The sequence below is a fragment of the Vidua macroura genome, chromosome 5 (assembly GCF_024509145.1).
Source record: "Vidua macroura isolate BioBank_ID:100142 chromosome 5, ASM2450914v1, whole genome shotgun sequence".
In the NCBI taxonomy this organism is placed as follows: domain Eukaryota; kingdom Metazoa; phylum Chordata; class Aves; order Passeriformes; family Viduidae; genus Vidua; species Vidua macroura.
This window is the reverse complement of record NC_071575.1, coordinates 28617041-28631503: the sequence shown is the minus strand read 5'-3', so window position 1 is coordinate 28631503 and position 14463 is coordinate 28617041. Positions and strand designations below refer to the sequence as shown.

The 14463-nt window shown below is 36.4% G+C and overlaps 1 protein-coding gene across 3 annotated transcripts in view; it reads right to left on the bottom strand.

Moving 5' to 3' along the window:
* Positions 1–14463, bottom strand: part of KDM7A (lysine demethylase 7A) — a 61715-nt gene that overhangs the window by 5438 nt on the left and 41814 nt on the right. For 2 of the 3 annotated variants that reach the window (XM_053977326.1, XM_053977328.1), the window contains 10 exons: positions 13960–14051; positions 10761–10850; positions 9681–9890; positions 8962–9086; positions 8289–8446; positions 5009–5106; positions 2350–2498; positions 2003–2211; positions 1579–1664; positions 191–467 (listed from right to left, as the gene is read on the bottom strand). In XM_053977326.1, coding sequence (XP_053833301.1) covers positions 191–467; positions 1579–1664; positions 2003–2211; positions 2350–2498; positions 5009–5106; positions 8289–8446; positions 8962–9086; positions 9681–9890; positions 10761–10850; positions 13960–14051 — 1494 coding nt within the window. The remainder of the gene's footprint in view (positions 1–190; positions 468–1578; positions 1665–2002; positions 2212–2349; positions 2499–5008; positions 5107–8288; positions 8447–8961; positions 9087–9680; positions 9891–10760; positions 10851–13959; positions 14052–14463) is intronic. The other variant, XM_053977327.1, reaches the window with a different exon arrangement.

Sequence of the window (14463 nt, the reverse complement as noted above, 5' to 3'; positions counted from 1 at the left end):
TCTGATTCAAGCCAGTTTGATCTCTCTTAATTCCACCTCCCCATATTCTGTGCCAAAACTTGAGTGTCCCAGCATGCTCACTTTGTATTTTTCCTCACGGTTTAATCCTGTCCTTTACTCAGTTTCTGCATTTAGTCTTTTGCTTCCCTCCCCCGGCCCGCTTTGGCAAGGGGATGGAGAGAAGCATTACCTTTTGTTGCCTGGTTGCTGATAGGGGGTGGATTTGATGCTGGCCTCTTCGTTGGGTGCAGTGGTACAGACAAGGACGTTTCACCATATGGCCTGTCAGGGCTAAGGCTGCCATCACTCAGCTGACATTCTGCTTGCATGACGCTGGAGTCTCGTGTGTATTTGCCATGCTGAAAACTCAAGCTGTTGCTGTGGACTATGCTTCTGTTATCCTGAACCTTAAGACTGGCTTCTGATGCACACTCCTTCTTGATATATTTTTGAGTTTTATTTGCATCCTATTATGGAAATGAGAAGAAAAGATGTACAAGTTAGTAGCTTCTGGCTACAGGTTCACTCCAGTTTTCCCGCTTATACTACTGTGTCTTTGAAATGGGTATCTCAGTTCCACCAGTATCTGGTCATTTTATGAGTCCATCATTTCTTTTAGAATAGATACCTCTTAAAGATAACATCGTTTTTGTCAGCCTTTTCCATATGCACCTAAGGGCAATGCTACAGTTTAAGTACACATACTAATGTACTCAATTCCTCTTCTTTTTGCTTTCAGTTTGCAGTGACTAAAACAAATGCAATTGTTCTTGATTAAACCAGCCACTATAACAAGCCATACCATAATCACTGACTACTTTAATAGGTAATTTGTTTTCAATATTCAGCTGATGAAAGAATAAATGCTAAATTGGGTATTACAAACTGTAAAGGAGTACCACTTAGTCAAATATTCTTAAAAAGCAAACACCACAAAAGTATGCAGTTAAAAACAGTGCTATTTAATGGGTGTAATTTTGCAACTTTAGTTGTTCTAATTAATTAATTATTCTAATACTTCTAATACAGACAAGTTCAGAAATACTAAAAAAATCCACAGTGTAGAAAAGCTCAGAGCGTAAGGCACGCAGCCTTTCATTCTTTGCTGGATTTCATTTGGAAACCAGAAAACAAAAATATTCCTACCTGCTAGCTGTTGAAAGCTATCAGTTTAGCAGTACCAATTTCCTAAGCAAGTATCTTTACTATACTTACTATCAACATGTTCCACTTGTTCTGATGTTCTGGCTGGGAATAACAATGAATAAACAACAAAGTGCTTCCCCAGTTAGAATGAATATAAATTCACACATTTGCAATGCAATGTTTTCTATTTTTTAAGATATTGCCCTGAGCACCTTAATATTGGGCACTATGACAGAAAAGAATTTGAAAGGAAAAAACCCAAAACAACAACAGTGAAAAAATGCATGACAAAAATAACCCAGTTAGCAGAACTAGAAGTATCTGTCAGATACACACAGTTTAAAGACCAGTCCACCATGCCTTCTGTACTTAAAATTTCATGATCTCTTCTGCTATAAAAATGTGTTGAATATGTTCTAAGTATTGCTTTACCTGAGGGGCAATCCTCGAAGCTTCATTCAGGTGTCTAGTCCATGCTGAAGTTCCCAAGTCTCCTTCCTCCTCTTTCACAGACCTACCTAAAGAGAAGTTCAACAAGTTTAAATTTTAATACTTTCAATCTAGCCACAACCTTCCCATTCTTGTAAGTATGCCACACAATTTTAGATGGAAATATTTAGAAGGGGTATTCTGATGACAAGCTAAGTTTGCTCCATTTTTCAGAAGTAATATTTACTTTTTATAGAAAAAAACAACAACAAAGCAAAACCACAGAATACACCTTTTTAAATGCCAGTCTGATTTATTTAAAAGCTACTAATCTAATAACTACAAATCTAAAAATGTAACTTTAAGTGACTATTCTGAGCACTGTGCCAAAAGCAGGGAGCAGCAGTTCCTTAGTTCAGATACCTACCACATTCTATGGTTTTGTGGCTCTGAGATGGCTGTCTGTCTTTGTGTCGACTCCTGGGGTAGCTTCTGTGTTCCTGAAGAGAGGTTCTTTTATTTGTGCAGTCTGTGCTTTGAGTATGACCTGGTAAACATGTAGTATAGTGCAATCCTGCCATAGAAAGCATGCCCTGAATAGCTTCTTCTTCTGTACTTGTCGAGGTAGGACATTCCCTAGGAAAATGAAGGGAGTAGTAAGCAGTTCAAAACAGAACCCTTCAAAGGACTGATTTTTACATTGCAATAAAGTTGAACCATAAATACATGCCAAAAGATCTAACAGTCCATAAAAAATGCTCACAATGTGCTTACTTTTTACTGGGAGTTTCATTTCTGGATGGCTTCTGGGTATTTTGACAAAGGTCTCTTGTGACCTTAGATTCCTCTTTGAAATTTGATGTTACTTCCTGCTTCTCTTCATCACCTGAGCTTTCTGACTCCTCTGTGGAGGAATCCTTCTGCTGAAACAAGAGGAAACAGTATGCAGAATGGTCACCAGACCTCCTAAGTGGAGACTCTACTGATGCCTTAGGTTTTAGCTTTTGTATTTTTCAGATTCTGTGCTGCTTTAGTGTGCAGTTCCGAGCTTTGTATTAAGGGATGGTAAGCTCTCTTCAAAGAATAAGTAGACAAAACAGTCCTTTCCTAGCTGGGGACCAAGGACAAATGATCCAAATCTTAGGTCCAAGAGCATTGAACAATATGGACTGAAGAGAGAAAAAGGAGGAGGACGGGACTTCATAACCTAAAGCTGTAATTGGACAATTAACTCAAATATGCTAATGGACCAGAACTTATAAAAATGTAAGACCTTGTGACCATTGACCATTTTTTGTGAGCATTTTTGGGTTTATCTTGGGTGTAGCCCTGGCTGGGTTCTTGTACTGCCCAAGGGGTATCCATTGAGGCTTTTAATAAATACCTACTTTATTCCTTTAGCTCTCTCTAGACTCTGTTCTAGGTCAGCCTTCACAAGGCATCACTACCTTAATTTATGCTAAGTCAGGAATTCAAAAGCTTTTTTTATACTTATAGTATCCAGAATGCAGTTAATCTGAATATAGCAGCTGAGATGCTATACATTCAGATTTTGTAATACTGGTAAGTACACATTCCACAATACAAAAAGCATCTCCAAAATCCATTCTTTACAAAGCACCACACATATTACACCATACACAAATCACTGCATTCTCTTTAATAAGAGTATTAATTATTCTTATATTCACTATTCAAAGTACAGGGAAAAAATACAGAAGTATGGTTCCAAGCAGCAGACAGAACTGATGCCTATTATATATGGCAGGACACATTCTGCCCCAGAAAACTGCTTCTGGTTCCTGCTCTCACAAAATATAGCTTTCAACAGCACCATCTCTGATGAATGACAGATGCTCTCAGGTAAATCCAGAAGACAGCAGGAACAGAGACACAATAACTGTTACCTCTCTTACAGAGGCACAGCCTCATTTCATGAGTGAAAGAGCTTTTCAGCTCCTGCTGAGATTACAGTTTGTATGGGCAGGAGCTTCTCAAAGGTGGAGCGACCATATGTGACTCAATATGCCTTTACAGGAAGCAAGGGCTACAGTACATATGCTCCATCTTGGTAATTCAGACTAATCTATTTTCAACAAGTACAGAGAACACCACAATTTTTTTTTTTTCCCAAGACAAGGAGTATATGTGACACTCAATAGAGATTTTGAAAACAGAAGATCAGAACATGGAGGAGTCATAATCCTTAAAGGCTGACATCATTATCCTCATCATCAAAAACAGAACTGAAATGAATGAAGTGCATTTTATCACCAAGAGGTATTTTTATACAACAGTTTCATTCACATGAGTAGCTTCCTAAAATTAAAAAGCAGGAGAATATGGAAAAAAACTAAGAGAGTAAGTACAGCATAAATATAAAACATTCACTCATTTACAAAGTCATAAAAAACTGGCTATATTCTCCTGCGAAGATGAAATATATCACTTCTAAGTAACCTCAGACTGACTCTGTGTCTTAGAAAAGGAAACCTGAGCCAAAGTTGCTGGCAATGCAGTTGAGGAAACCAGAAAAAACCACACCATGAAGGTTCCTATCACTTACTCCAACATTTAGATTAGGTAATGATGAAAGACAGCAAGTATCAAAAAAAAAAAATCTTGACCACCATAGAAAAAGTAGGAATTTAAAGACTTCTTGTACAGTCATATAATAGGTTGACAACTGAAAGAAAGACGCAGGCATTAGCCTTCCAGAAGCACGAAACAAAAATGTCAGGTAATAACTTCACCTTACTGCTAACCAATAAAAATTTAAATTACTAAGTACAAGCCAAATTTGCAAATGAAAAAATAATTAAAGTATTTACAGACATACACACATATCTCTAAATTCTAGAAGTTGTATTAAAAAATATGTTTGTAAATATCTACACATATGTGTGCATTCATACTTCATTTAACTCTAAAGAAATCACCACAATCTAGACCCTCAAATGGAGGATTCCCATCTATTTCCAATAGTCTAAAATCCCTGAATAGGATTTAGCCACTCAGGTTGTTTATAAAACTGAATACCTGTAAGATTGTTTCCCATTAACCTTGCTCTAAAAGGAAACTGTGTGGTAGATACTCATAATTTGAATGATGAAATTTAGACTTGTTATGAAAGAAATAAATAGAGCAATTAGGATCGGACTTTGTTTGTTCCAGAGCAGGGCTCGTCCTCTGCCAACCCCACCTCAATGACAAAGAAGATAAAATTTTGCAAGATCGCATATCTTATCTTTTTTCTCATCACTAGAATAAATGAAGAATGAAGCAGCACATTGTTTGAGATATTAATCTGAACAAGAATTATATACTTAGTTATTGCTGTTTTAACACAGATTTTGACCAGATAAATCTCAAGTACGTGAGCAAAATTATATTTAATTGCTTCATTAATTTCTGAGACTTTTTAAATATGTACCTGTGTAGTGCAATCAGGCTCAGATTCTTCTGAATCAGAAATATCAGAGTACTCTGAGGATCCATTCCTGAGTTCTGATTTCACACTTTCAAAGAACACTGCAGAGAGAAGAATTAAAATATAAGACACGACATTAACCATGTTAATATTTAAAATTATTTTTGAAGCAAAACCCAAGAAACACATATTTTGTTTTTAACACTCTGTAAACAAAGGCAAATGCACACACTGATCTGGTTCACAAGTTTGCTTAGGACAACAATGAGTTTTCTACTGTTGACCAATAGACTTCTCAAGCAATTGAGCAGATGAAGACAGGAGGAGAAATCAGGGGCAGCAGGAGTTTATATTTTTTCCTTCCCAAAAGGCACCCACTTCAGAGATGGCACTTGGGCAGTTTCTGATTTTTGTACAGGCTGGAGTCAGAGCAATTCTCACCAGCATGTACCCTGAGAAGACTGCATTTGTCCTGAAGAACCACAAGCAGGAACCACATTGCTAAGTGTTTGGATTCCAAGGCTCAAGGCCAGTGAGCTGTATGTATACCTGTGTCAAGGCTGCTGGCAAAAATGTTGATTAAGTACAAATTCATTAAAGATGGCAATGTACAGTTCAGGTAGCATAAGTCTTTTGGAGAAAAGCAAAATAGGGTAAAAAAATTATGACTGTGAATCAAGAAAATGGGGTCTAAAGAAAGAAACATCACTTTAGAAGTATTTATGGTTTCATACAAAACAGTGCTGAAAGCTAAGCTACACGAATCTGAAATTAACTCTAGAATGAAGACAAGTAAAATTGAAATGTTGGTTTGTTTTCAGCATAGTTTTACATGAAACCATATAAAAGAACACAATTCTTCCTAACTATAATTATGCAAGAATAAAGGATGTACCTGTAATTATGTATACACTGCAATTCTAGTTGATGTTTGCTCCTACTGAAGACTGTGGCAAAGATCACAACTAGGCATCAAATATATTTGAAGGGATATTACTGATTGCTAAACACTGCACAGTGATAATTACTTTCAGAGTCAGAAGAAAGCTAAGATGAGACTTGTCATCAGAAAGTGAGTAAATTGAACAGCAGGGACCAAAAGCTAGAGAAGACTAACTAAACTTAAGATAGTATTAGAAAGAACCATGAGGAATATCCAAGCACATTAAATGAGCAACACTGCTGTACAGGAAATTAAGCTATATAAAGTAATGCTCAACATATGACGATAAATTAATGTTTTTAATTACTACACCTCAAAACAACCCAAGGCATTTCTGATGATAAATCATGCTTTTGGCTCATTTCAAAAAGGCAAATAAGATTCTAAGATAAGCAACAGTATGAACAATACAGAAAATTTTAGAGATTAAAAGAACTTTCCTTTACACTATTATCTTTTCCAAGAAAATATATTGTTCTGTATGCCTCCAGAGACAAGGAGGAATATTCCCAAAACTGGGTGAATGAGAGTAGTCATTATCTAAGACACTGTGAATTAAGAAAAATCTCAAACCACCTTCTCTTCATGCACACAAAGTATCTTGCTCAATTAAGGGCAGCACTTGATCTTTGTCCCTCTGCTAACACTGGGTCACCATTTAAAACCAGGATCTTGGCATTACACACAAAGCTAAAAGAGCTTGATCTGTTTAAAGGCATCTGTCTGTGGACATTCCTCTTGGCCTCAATCCCAGTAAGAACAACCAAAGTTGGCAGCTGTTCCAGGAACAGGTAGTTCCTCTTCTGGAATTCTCTGCAGACAATGCCTTTCCCCTTTCTCTCAGTGTAGGTAAAATAGAGAGTCTCAGTGTAGGTAAAATAATCACACGTAACACACACTCAGGGAAGTCTGAAGACGCTCAATATTCAATTAAAAATATCAGGATTAGTCCTGACCACTCAATTTTTTGGAAGAACAATCTCAACATTCACTTCTAGTTCTAAGTACATTTAATACATTTGGATACTCACTGCCATATTCATTCTGTATCAAATAAGAGCAATAATTTTGAAAAAAAAGTTACCATTTCCCAGTATGATTTAATCTTTGATTCAAGTGCAAAATTTAATTTGATTTACTTAGTTTAATTTTGAAAGTGGAAAACCACTACAGTAAGCCTTTACTCAACAAGCCGTTTGCCCTGTTTCCAAGAATACCCAATAGAGACTTCTCACGTGCAGGTTTTTTAATACTGTCCTCTGTGACATATAGAAGCATATAGAAGTCAAAAGGGATTATAGTTTGCCTTGTTAATGAAAATAATTAAATAATTTATTCAGGCTGACAGCAGAGTCAAATATTATGGTCTGTTGTTCAGGAAACTCAGGGATCTGGAAGTCTCCAGAGGAGCCTTGTCATCTTTTAAGTGTTGACTTCAGTTTTGTAATAGACACCTTCTGAGCCCTTTTAAGCTGTACTGTGACTGAACATGACTTATAATTAAGCGGGAAGCTGTCAAGGACCAATTCTATCTGCACACAGGTAAAGAGCTATTAAAAATAGGCATTGGCAACAGGCATTCAATATTGATACTTTACTAATACACTGTGTGATCATCACTGCTGAACACTTGTCAGGAAGGCTTGAGGCTACCAAAAGACCCCTAAAGATTAGTTCCCAGTGAAGGATGGTTTAAAGCACTGGAAAGTAGAGGTAAAGTATTTTACAGATAACCTAAGTTCTTTCCTAACTTTGCAGATTACAAAGGTTGAATGTGTAAGATTTTACTAATGTTAAATTATGTCTTTTCACTTGTATGGAATAAAGCAATTCAATATTAAAACAGACAAAATTGTATGATCAACTATGAAATTGCGAAATTGAACAGGAAAAGTAAAATATAAGGCAGGTTTAAAATTAGCTACGTATTATGATCTTTCATTCTCTACAGTGAAATGATGTGATGAGCTTTTCACAATGAGGTATGTTTTGGTTTTAAAACCAAAATCCAATCAGCATTCTTACATTATGAAGCAGACCTAGAGTAACAACTACTCATCCAGAACAGCAATTAAATCTCCACTGTGAAAAGTGCTCTCCATAGCATTCAAGACAGCACTAATATAAAAAGGTGGGTTTTACTTTTCATCTCTATCCTGTTAGCTTCTTCAGTAGACAGATAATATTTACGAAATGTTTTGTGTAACTCCTAATACTACTGCTCTGATTTATTTCTTTATCCTCTTAATACTTAGATAGACTGAAATATTACAAACGGTAGTTAGACCCTCGCTTAGACCATCAAAATGTTCAACTGATAGGACTTGGAGACAATCTTACTGTTCAGTGGTTTCTGGGCATCTGCATTCCCTTCTCCTTCACATCCTGAGGGCTGGTCTTCTACCTTCACAGCTGTCTTTTTTGACCTTGTCCTGTCATCTTCATCTTCACTGTCTGCTGTGTAAAGACTTTGATCTGTAAATGGACGTCTCTCATCTCTTCTCACAAGAAAAAAAACAGAAGTCAGTTTTTACTCTTCAAAACCTGAAGCAACTGTTTTCCTTTCATTATTTACAACACACTCTCAAGATATAACAGTAATATTCTCTTATGCTCATCTCTTCATTCTGAATTGCAGGTATTCCCATTTACTTCCTATACAACTGTCATTTCCATAAAGATATGAAGTTTAACACCAGAGTACTTTTAATGAGTAGCACTCTTATAGATAGATATAAAACAACTTTTTCTACTTTGAAGCATTCCCTTCAGTGCAGATCCCACTGAGCAAGTGAATGAAATGCTGTAACAAAGGACCATGCAAAGAATCCCTTCCTCTTCACTCCCTAACTGTGGCTCCACTAGGGGACAGCAGACACAGACACTCCTTCTGTATTCCTAACCAGACTCTTACTGGTAAGAACTTAAGAGCTCTACAAATAGAAATATTAACAATTAGCATACTCCAGACCATAATGACCAGGAAAAAGTATCCACAAGCAATCCTTTATACCTAATTATTCTTCCATTTGACAGCAGAAGGCGAAGATCATTGTCTTTTGTTCTCCATTCAGGTACTGTAGAAGAGGGCTGAAAGGGCTTGTTAAACCTCCCGTTCAGTTTTGAGCTTGTGATATCCTAAAGAAGTAAAAGCAATTTTGCTTATTTTTTCTTCCTATGAACTCAATTGTTTTTTTCTGCACTCCATAAAAGATTAAATTCACTACTAGGATGGTTACCACCTGGATAACCAACTGAAAAAAGCTCAGACAAAACAAGTTTGGATGCAAAGAACTTCAGGAGATGACTGCATCTTCTCCTTTCTTGAATCATCTATACTCTCCTGAAGCACTTGAAACAAATACAATTTTCCTATAATACTCCTTTTAAATTTCCTTTGAAGAAATATCAATAGACTTAGGCAAGCCAGAAGCTGGGCTTGGAACTGCTACAGCAATTCCTGGATTGGGTATGTGCTCCCTGATAGTAATATCTCAGAACTGATTTAAAGGACAGCAAAATATCAATAACAGAACGTAACTTGCCTTAAGCAGAACTTTCTTAGCTCAAAACAATTTACATTTGACATATACTCTGAACCAATCTATCCATATCTCATATGACAAAGAGCTCTAGTCTGTATTCTTACACATCTTAAAACCATTTTCTTTTCAACAGAGATTAGAAAACTACTCTGGTTTTGTTTTTCCTTGCACATAACTCAATACTTGCCTCTTCCCACGGTGACATCTCCAGCCTTTTCAGTACCTCCCTAGTGTGGAGTTCCAGGATGTCCAGATTAGAAGGAGTTTTGGTAGCATGGTCTCGCAGCTTTCTCACCCTTCGTCTGGAGTGGTGAGGGGAAGCTGTTTCATGTGAAGATCGTGAAGTTGGAGACACACCAAGAATTCCCTGAGTTTTAACTAATTTGCTGTTTTCCTCCTGTAATTAAAAGCACTTTTCAGAATAGTCTCAGAGGAATAAATCCACATATTTAAGTACTGCTTCTTATTCATCTAATTAAATGTAAATTAGGTAAGGAAAATTGTTAGACCTTTTGGAGAAATAACTACACATTTCATTTGGATGTGAAGTACAAAGTTTAGTTCTACTACACCTCTTTCTCATTTAAGGCTTTTATGCTATTCCACAAGAGTAGTACCACCAGAACATATGGTTTTATTCAGGAAGGCAGCAGAGGGTAGACATGTATTGTACACAACAGATCACATCCCCTCAGATCCATCCATCTCTTCACATGGAAATGTGAGAATTTTTCAAGAATCAATAACCACTGAAGAATAAAGGAGCAAAACACTGGTATGGGAAAGCAACCAAAAAAAAAAAAAAAAAAAAAAAAAAGGGGGGGGAAACTCTCTCCCACTGACTATGTAACACACAGCCACAAAACAGAAGAGTGAGCAAGAGATGACAACTGGACCAGAACTAACTAACAAATAGATAGGAGAATGGAATATGCACAGAATATCAAATTCAAGTCTTTAACAACACATTAATAATAATTCTTTTAAGTAGATATAAGTAACTACAATTTAGAAATACTAAACTACAAATAATTTCACCATTAAAATATAAAAATCCACAAAAAATACATAAAGCACCCACTATCCATTTTCTGAAATACCCATAGTTAGTATTCCAAACAGTTCTCCTACTGATGTTCTATTATTAAATGAATGGTAAATAAATTAAAAAGGTGAATATGGTCAATCAGAAATATAACTATGATGGAGTTCCCTGATTCAAAGATTTATTTTCTGAAGACCTACATAGGGTTGCCTCTATTCTTACCTCTACAGAACGAATCACTTTAGAGAGCTCTTTGATGAGATGCCCAGGCCTAATGTTGTCTGGAATTTCAAAGGCATGTTCTGTTACAAGCTATATGCAAAGGGGGAAGAAAAGATACTTAGGTTTGGGTTTTTTTTTTCCAGATAAAAGCAGAAATAATATGAAATAAACAAAACTACAAGGGAAAAAAAAAAAAGAAAAAAAAGAAAAACTAGATTAATTTCTGTAATAATGACCACAAACTGACAGGACTGATATACACAGGCAGCAGCTTCCAGTCCAAGCTTTAGTAGTCAGCAGATGTCCCTCAGTGTCTCCAAGATTCCAAAGAAGAGGTAACACAAAGCCATACTGACAACCGCTTACGGTAATCACCTTTTTTCCCTTTACCATGGTCAGTACAGAGCAATACTTCTGACATTCATTAGAGTCACCTTAAGACTAAGGGAATTTCACTCTGACAAAAATTTAATCTCAAGAATAATCATGAGTAACCAAGATACAAATTTTTAGACATCTTCCTGACATCCAATTCTTAAAAATTACGTTTTTAGCTTATTTAAAATCTAGCAGGTTGGAAAATGCAACTCAGAAAAAAACCCCTATTCCTTATAAAAAATGTAGGAAGTCATAAGAGTTTATGTTCTCTTTAATCCTCTGAAACCATATCAGAGACAGATTTCATATATATACACACACAACAAAAGTCCAAACACTCTATAGTTAGATCCAGCAAAAAAAATTTTGTATGTAGTTTAAATGTCCATTTAGAACACTTTTAAGTTAAAATTAAACAGATAAAACATCACTTAACACACAGGCTAGAATGACAGACATGAATTCCTGTAATCAACTACTTAAACAGAAAAACATCCCAAACACTTTCATCTGCCCACATTTCAAAAATGAGATTCAGCAACAAAGTGATTGCTAGAAGCAATTCAATACCATATGTGCATTTCATTGAACCTGGCTTCCTCTCAATCATTAAAACAAATGCTTTCTCCCCTTCCCAAAAAACCCAACCCCAACATAAAATCATGATATGATTATTCATTTCAGTGCCCCTAATTCTACAGGGAAGATTAAATCAGCTGCTATTATTTACCATTGTTCATTCTTTGAATGTATCACATCTCTATATATTCACCCTGGAGAAAACAGCAGCTCTGTCACTAAACTGTACAATTTTTCCATCAAGTTATTGGTCATTTTAGGACCATTCAATCCTTCCTACTTTGCCGTCTCAAAATAAGATGAGTTTGAAATTCTCTAGAAAATGGCACAAAAGAATCCTCTAAGATAATTCACCTATGAATTCATTTCTGTTGAAAAGACATACTCCATGACACAAATGCAAAAGCTCATGAGAGGGGTTCTCATTTGAGAAGCATGTATTTGCCATTTTTCAGGAACTGTCTGAAATCTTCAACATGAGCAGATCAAACTGCAATGCACAAAGCTCCTCCTATCCTCACCTGCCTTCAACTCCAAACCTATCATACATGTGGTCTGCTGCATAGCAGAACTGGCTCAAGGATGAGGCAGTAGCCAGAAAAGATGGATGCAAGGTATGAAACATGACAGCTGGTGGACAGCAGACAACACTGGCTAAATCTCTGATGCTCTGCACTTCCCTCACAATGGGTCTATCTGCTCATCCAGTGGTTTAGGAATACTCAAAGGTCTCATTAATAAGCATTCAGAATACAGCAAGTGCAATTGATTTTCCTTTCACAGAGAAGTAGAGAATGCATCACATTCCACATGAATCAAAATACTTAATGACCTACTAGACAGTACACAAATGCTACAATACTACACTACAGCAATCTAGAAAAAAGGAATTCTAATCCAATTTCAAATGAAAATAAGGATTTATATAGGCTATGTTTGATCTCAGTTCAGTAGCCTGATCACTTGGCTTGCTTATTATCCATGCCACAGATGCAGAGATGGCTTGGATTCACATGTGGTTCAACAGTTTAAGCCCAACATCCTGTAAACACTGCAAAACTGCTTGCTAACAAGCCTTCATCCAGAACAGCAGAGACCAAGAGACACTGGAGAACCAACTCAGAGGGCCAGCAGAGTTTCATCTGGGATCAGTAATGTTACATAGGCTGAACCCCAGCACATTCCACACATAGAAAACACTTGCACCTCATGTTCACTTCCATGTTGCTCATACTGTTGGATGCAGCATTGTGCAATTATCATACATAATATCATACATACATGTTGCATAGTAAGTTCTCCTACAAGTAGAATTTGTGGGCAGAAAGATCAGAGAGATCTCAAAGCACCAGCTCAAGTCTGGCTTGCAACAAGGTAATATCACAGGCAGCAACAAACTAGAATTAATACCCTCAGTCAGAACCAAACTGCCTGTCAGTGAAGAGCACTTCCCAGGAGCACTGGTTCCAAGAGGGCTTATTAGCACAGGCACATGAAAAAACACATGGAGTTAGACCAGACCCAACTCTGTGCCAAAACAAATAAGCTTTCCTGGAGAAAAGAGCACCAGCAAAGCCAGCACTGATGGCATACATATGATTTTACAAGGGTCAATCAGTGTTGAGCAAGGAGAGTATTCAACTGAAGTTAATATTGCTCAACTTGAATCTAAACCGACTCTTCAGCAGGTGTAGTTGAAATGTGCTTTCCACACCACTGACATGAATGAAAAATGAAATATACCATGGCATTCCATCCCTCCACTGCCTCAGACTAGGATTAATTGACTGTATAAACACATTTCTTAGAAAATGCCCCACCTTATCACCTTATCCTCTGGTATTCTTATCCCATCCTGAAGTAAAGCAAGATTCTACTTCAATCAGCTATAATACTTGAGCTTATTAAATGGCCTAATAGACTTGGAATAATCATGGAATCATGATTATTGGAATGCAAGTCTTGATGGCAAAATCCAATATAAACTTCACCCTAGCTATGGAAACATCAGTTTTTATTTTTTTATGAAGTTTATAGGTCATAGCATTGTTCAGTGACTAATCATGGAATATAAAATTGTCATTGTGATTCTTCCCCAAATCAGCAGTACATACTTTCAATAGACTTTTTCAGTACTCATTAACAGATAAAAATAATCTTAAACTTTTAAAGGGCACAGGCCTTCACTTAGTTCTAAATCAAATCAGAGCTCACCAAAATAGCAAAAATCACTTATACGTACTTCTTTTTTCATCCATAATTTTAAAGCAGTAAGTAAAGCCTTCACTCCTTGCACTAAATAGCTTGGAGGCTGGAAACCATCTTCCCTCAGTTCTAAAAAGGATACAGAAACCAATTTAGAAACACATCAAGAGAGAAAATAAAATGATACCTACTCTTCAGCCAATAAAGTTGCCATTGTACAACAGCACAGTAAAGGAAAAATTGAGCAAGCAAATGAAACATGGCATCCTGCATTTATGTGCATATTGTAACAAGAATGACTACGAAAAAAATAAATCCAACCCTAGAGTGATTCTACATAAAACCTTCTTTTTTAACTTATTCTTGTATGAATTAGGGTTAGTTTACAACATACTAAAGGTCATTTAGGGAAAAAGAGCCCAGATCTAAAATACAGAACAAGAAATAACATATTTGAAGAAAAAAATCAGTTTTATTTCATTGAGAAATATTTCAGTCAAAGGGGACCAGCAGGATGTGGGATGTATCTCTAAATTAGAAT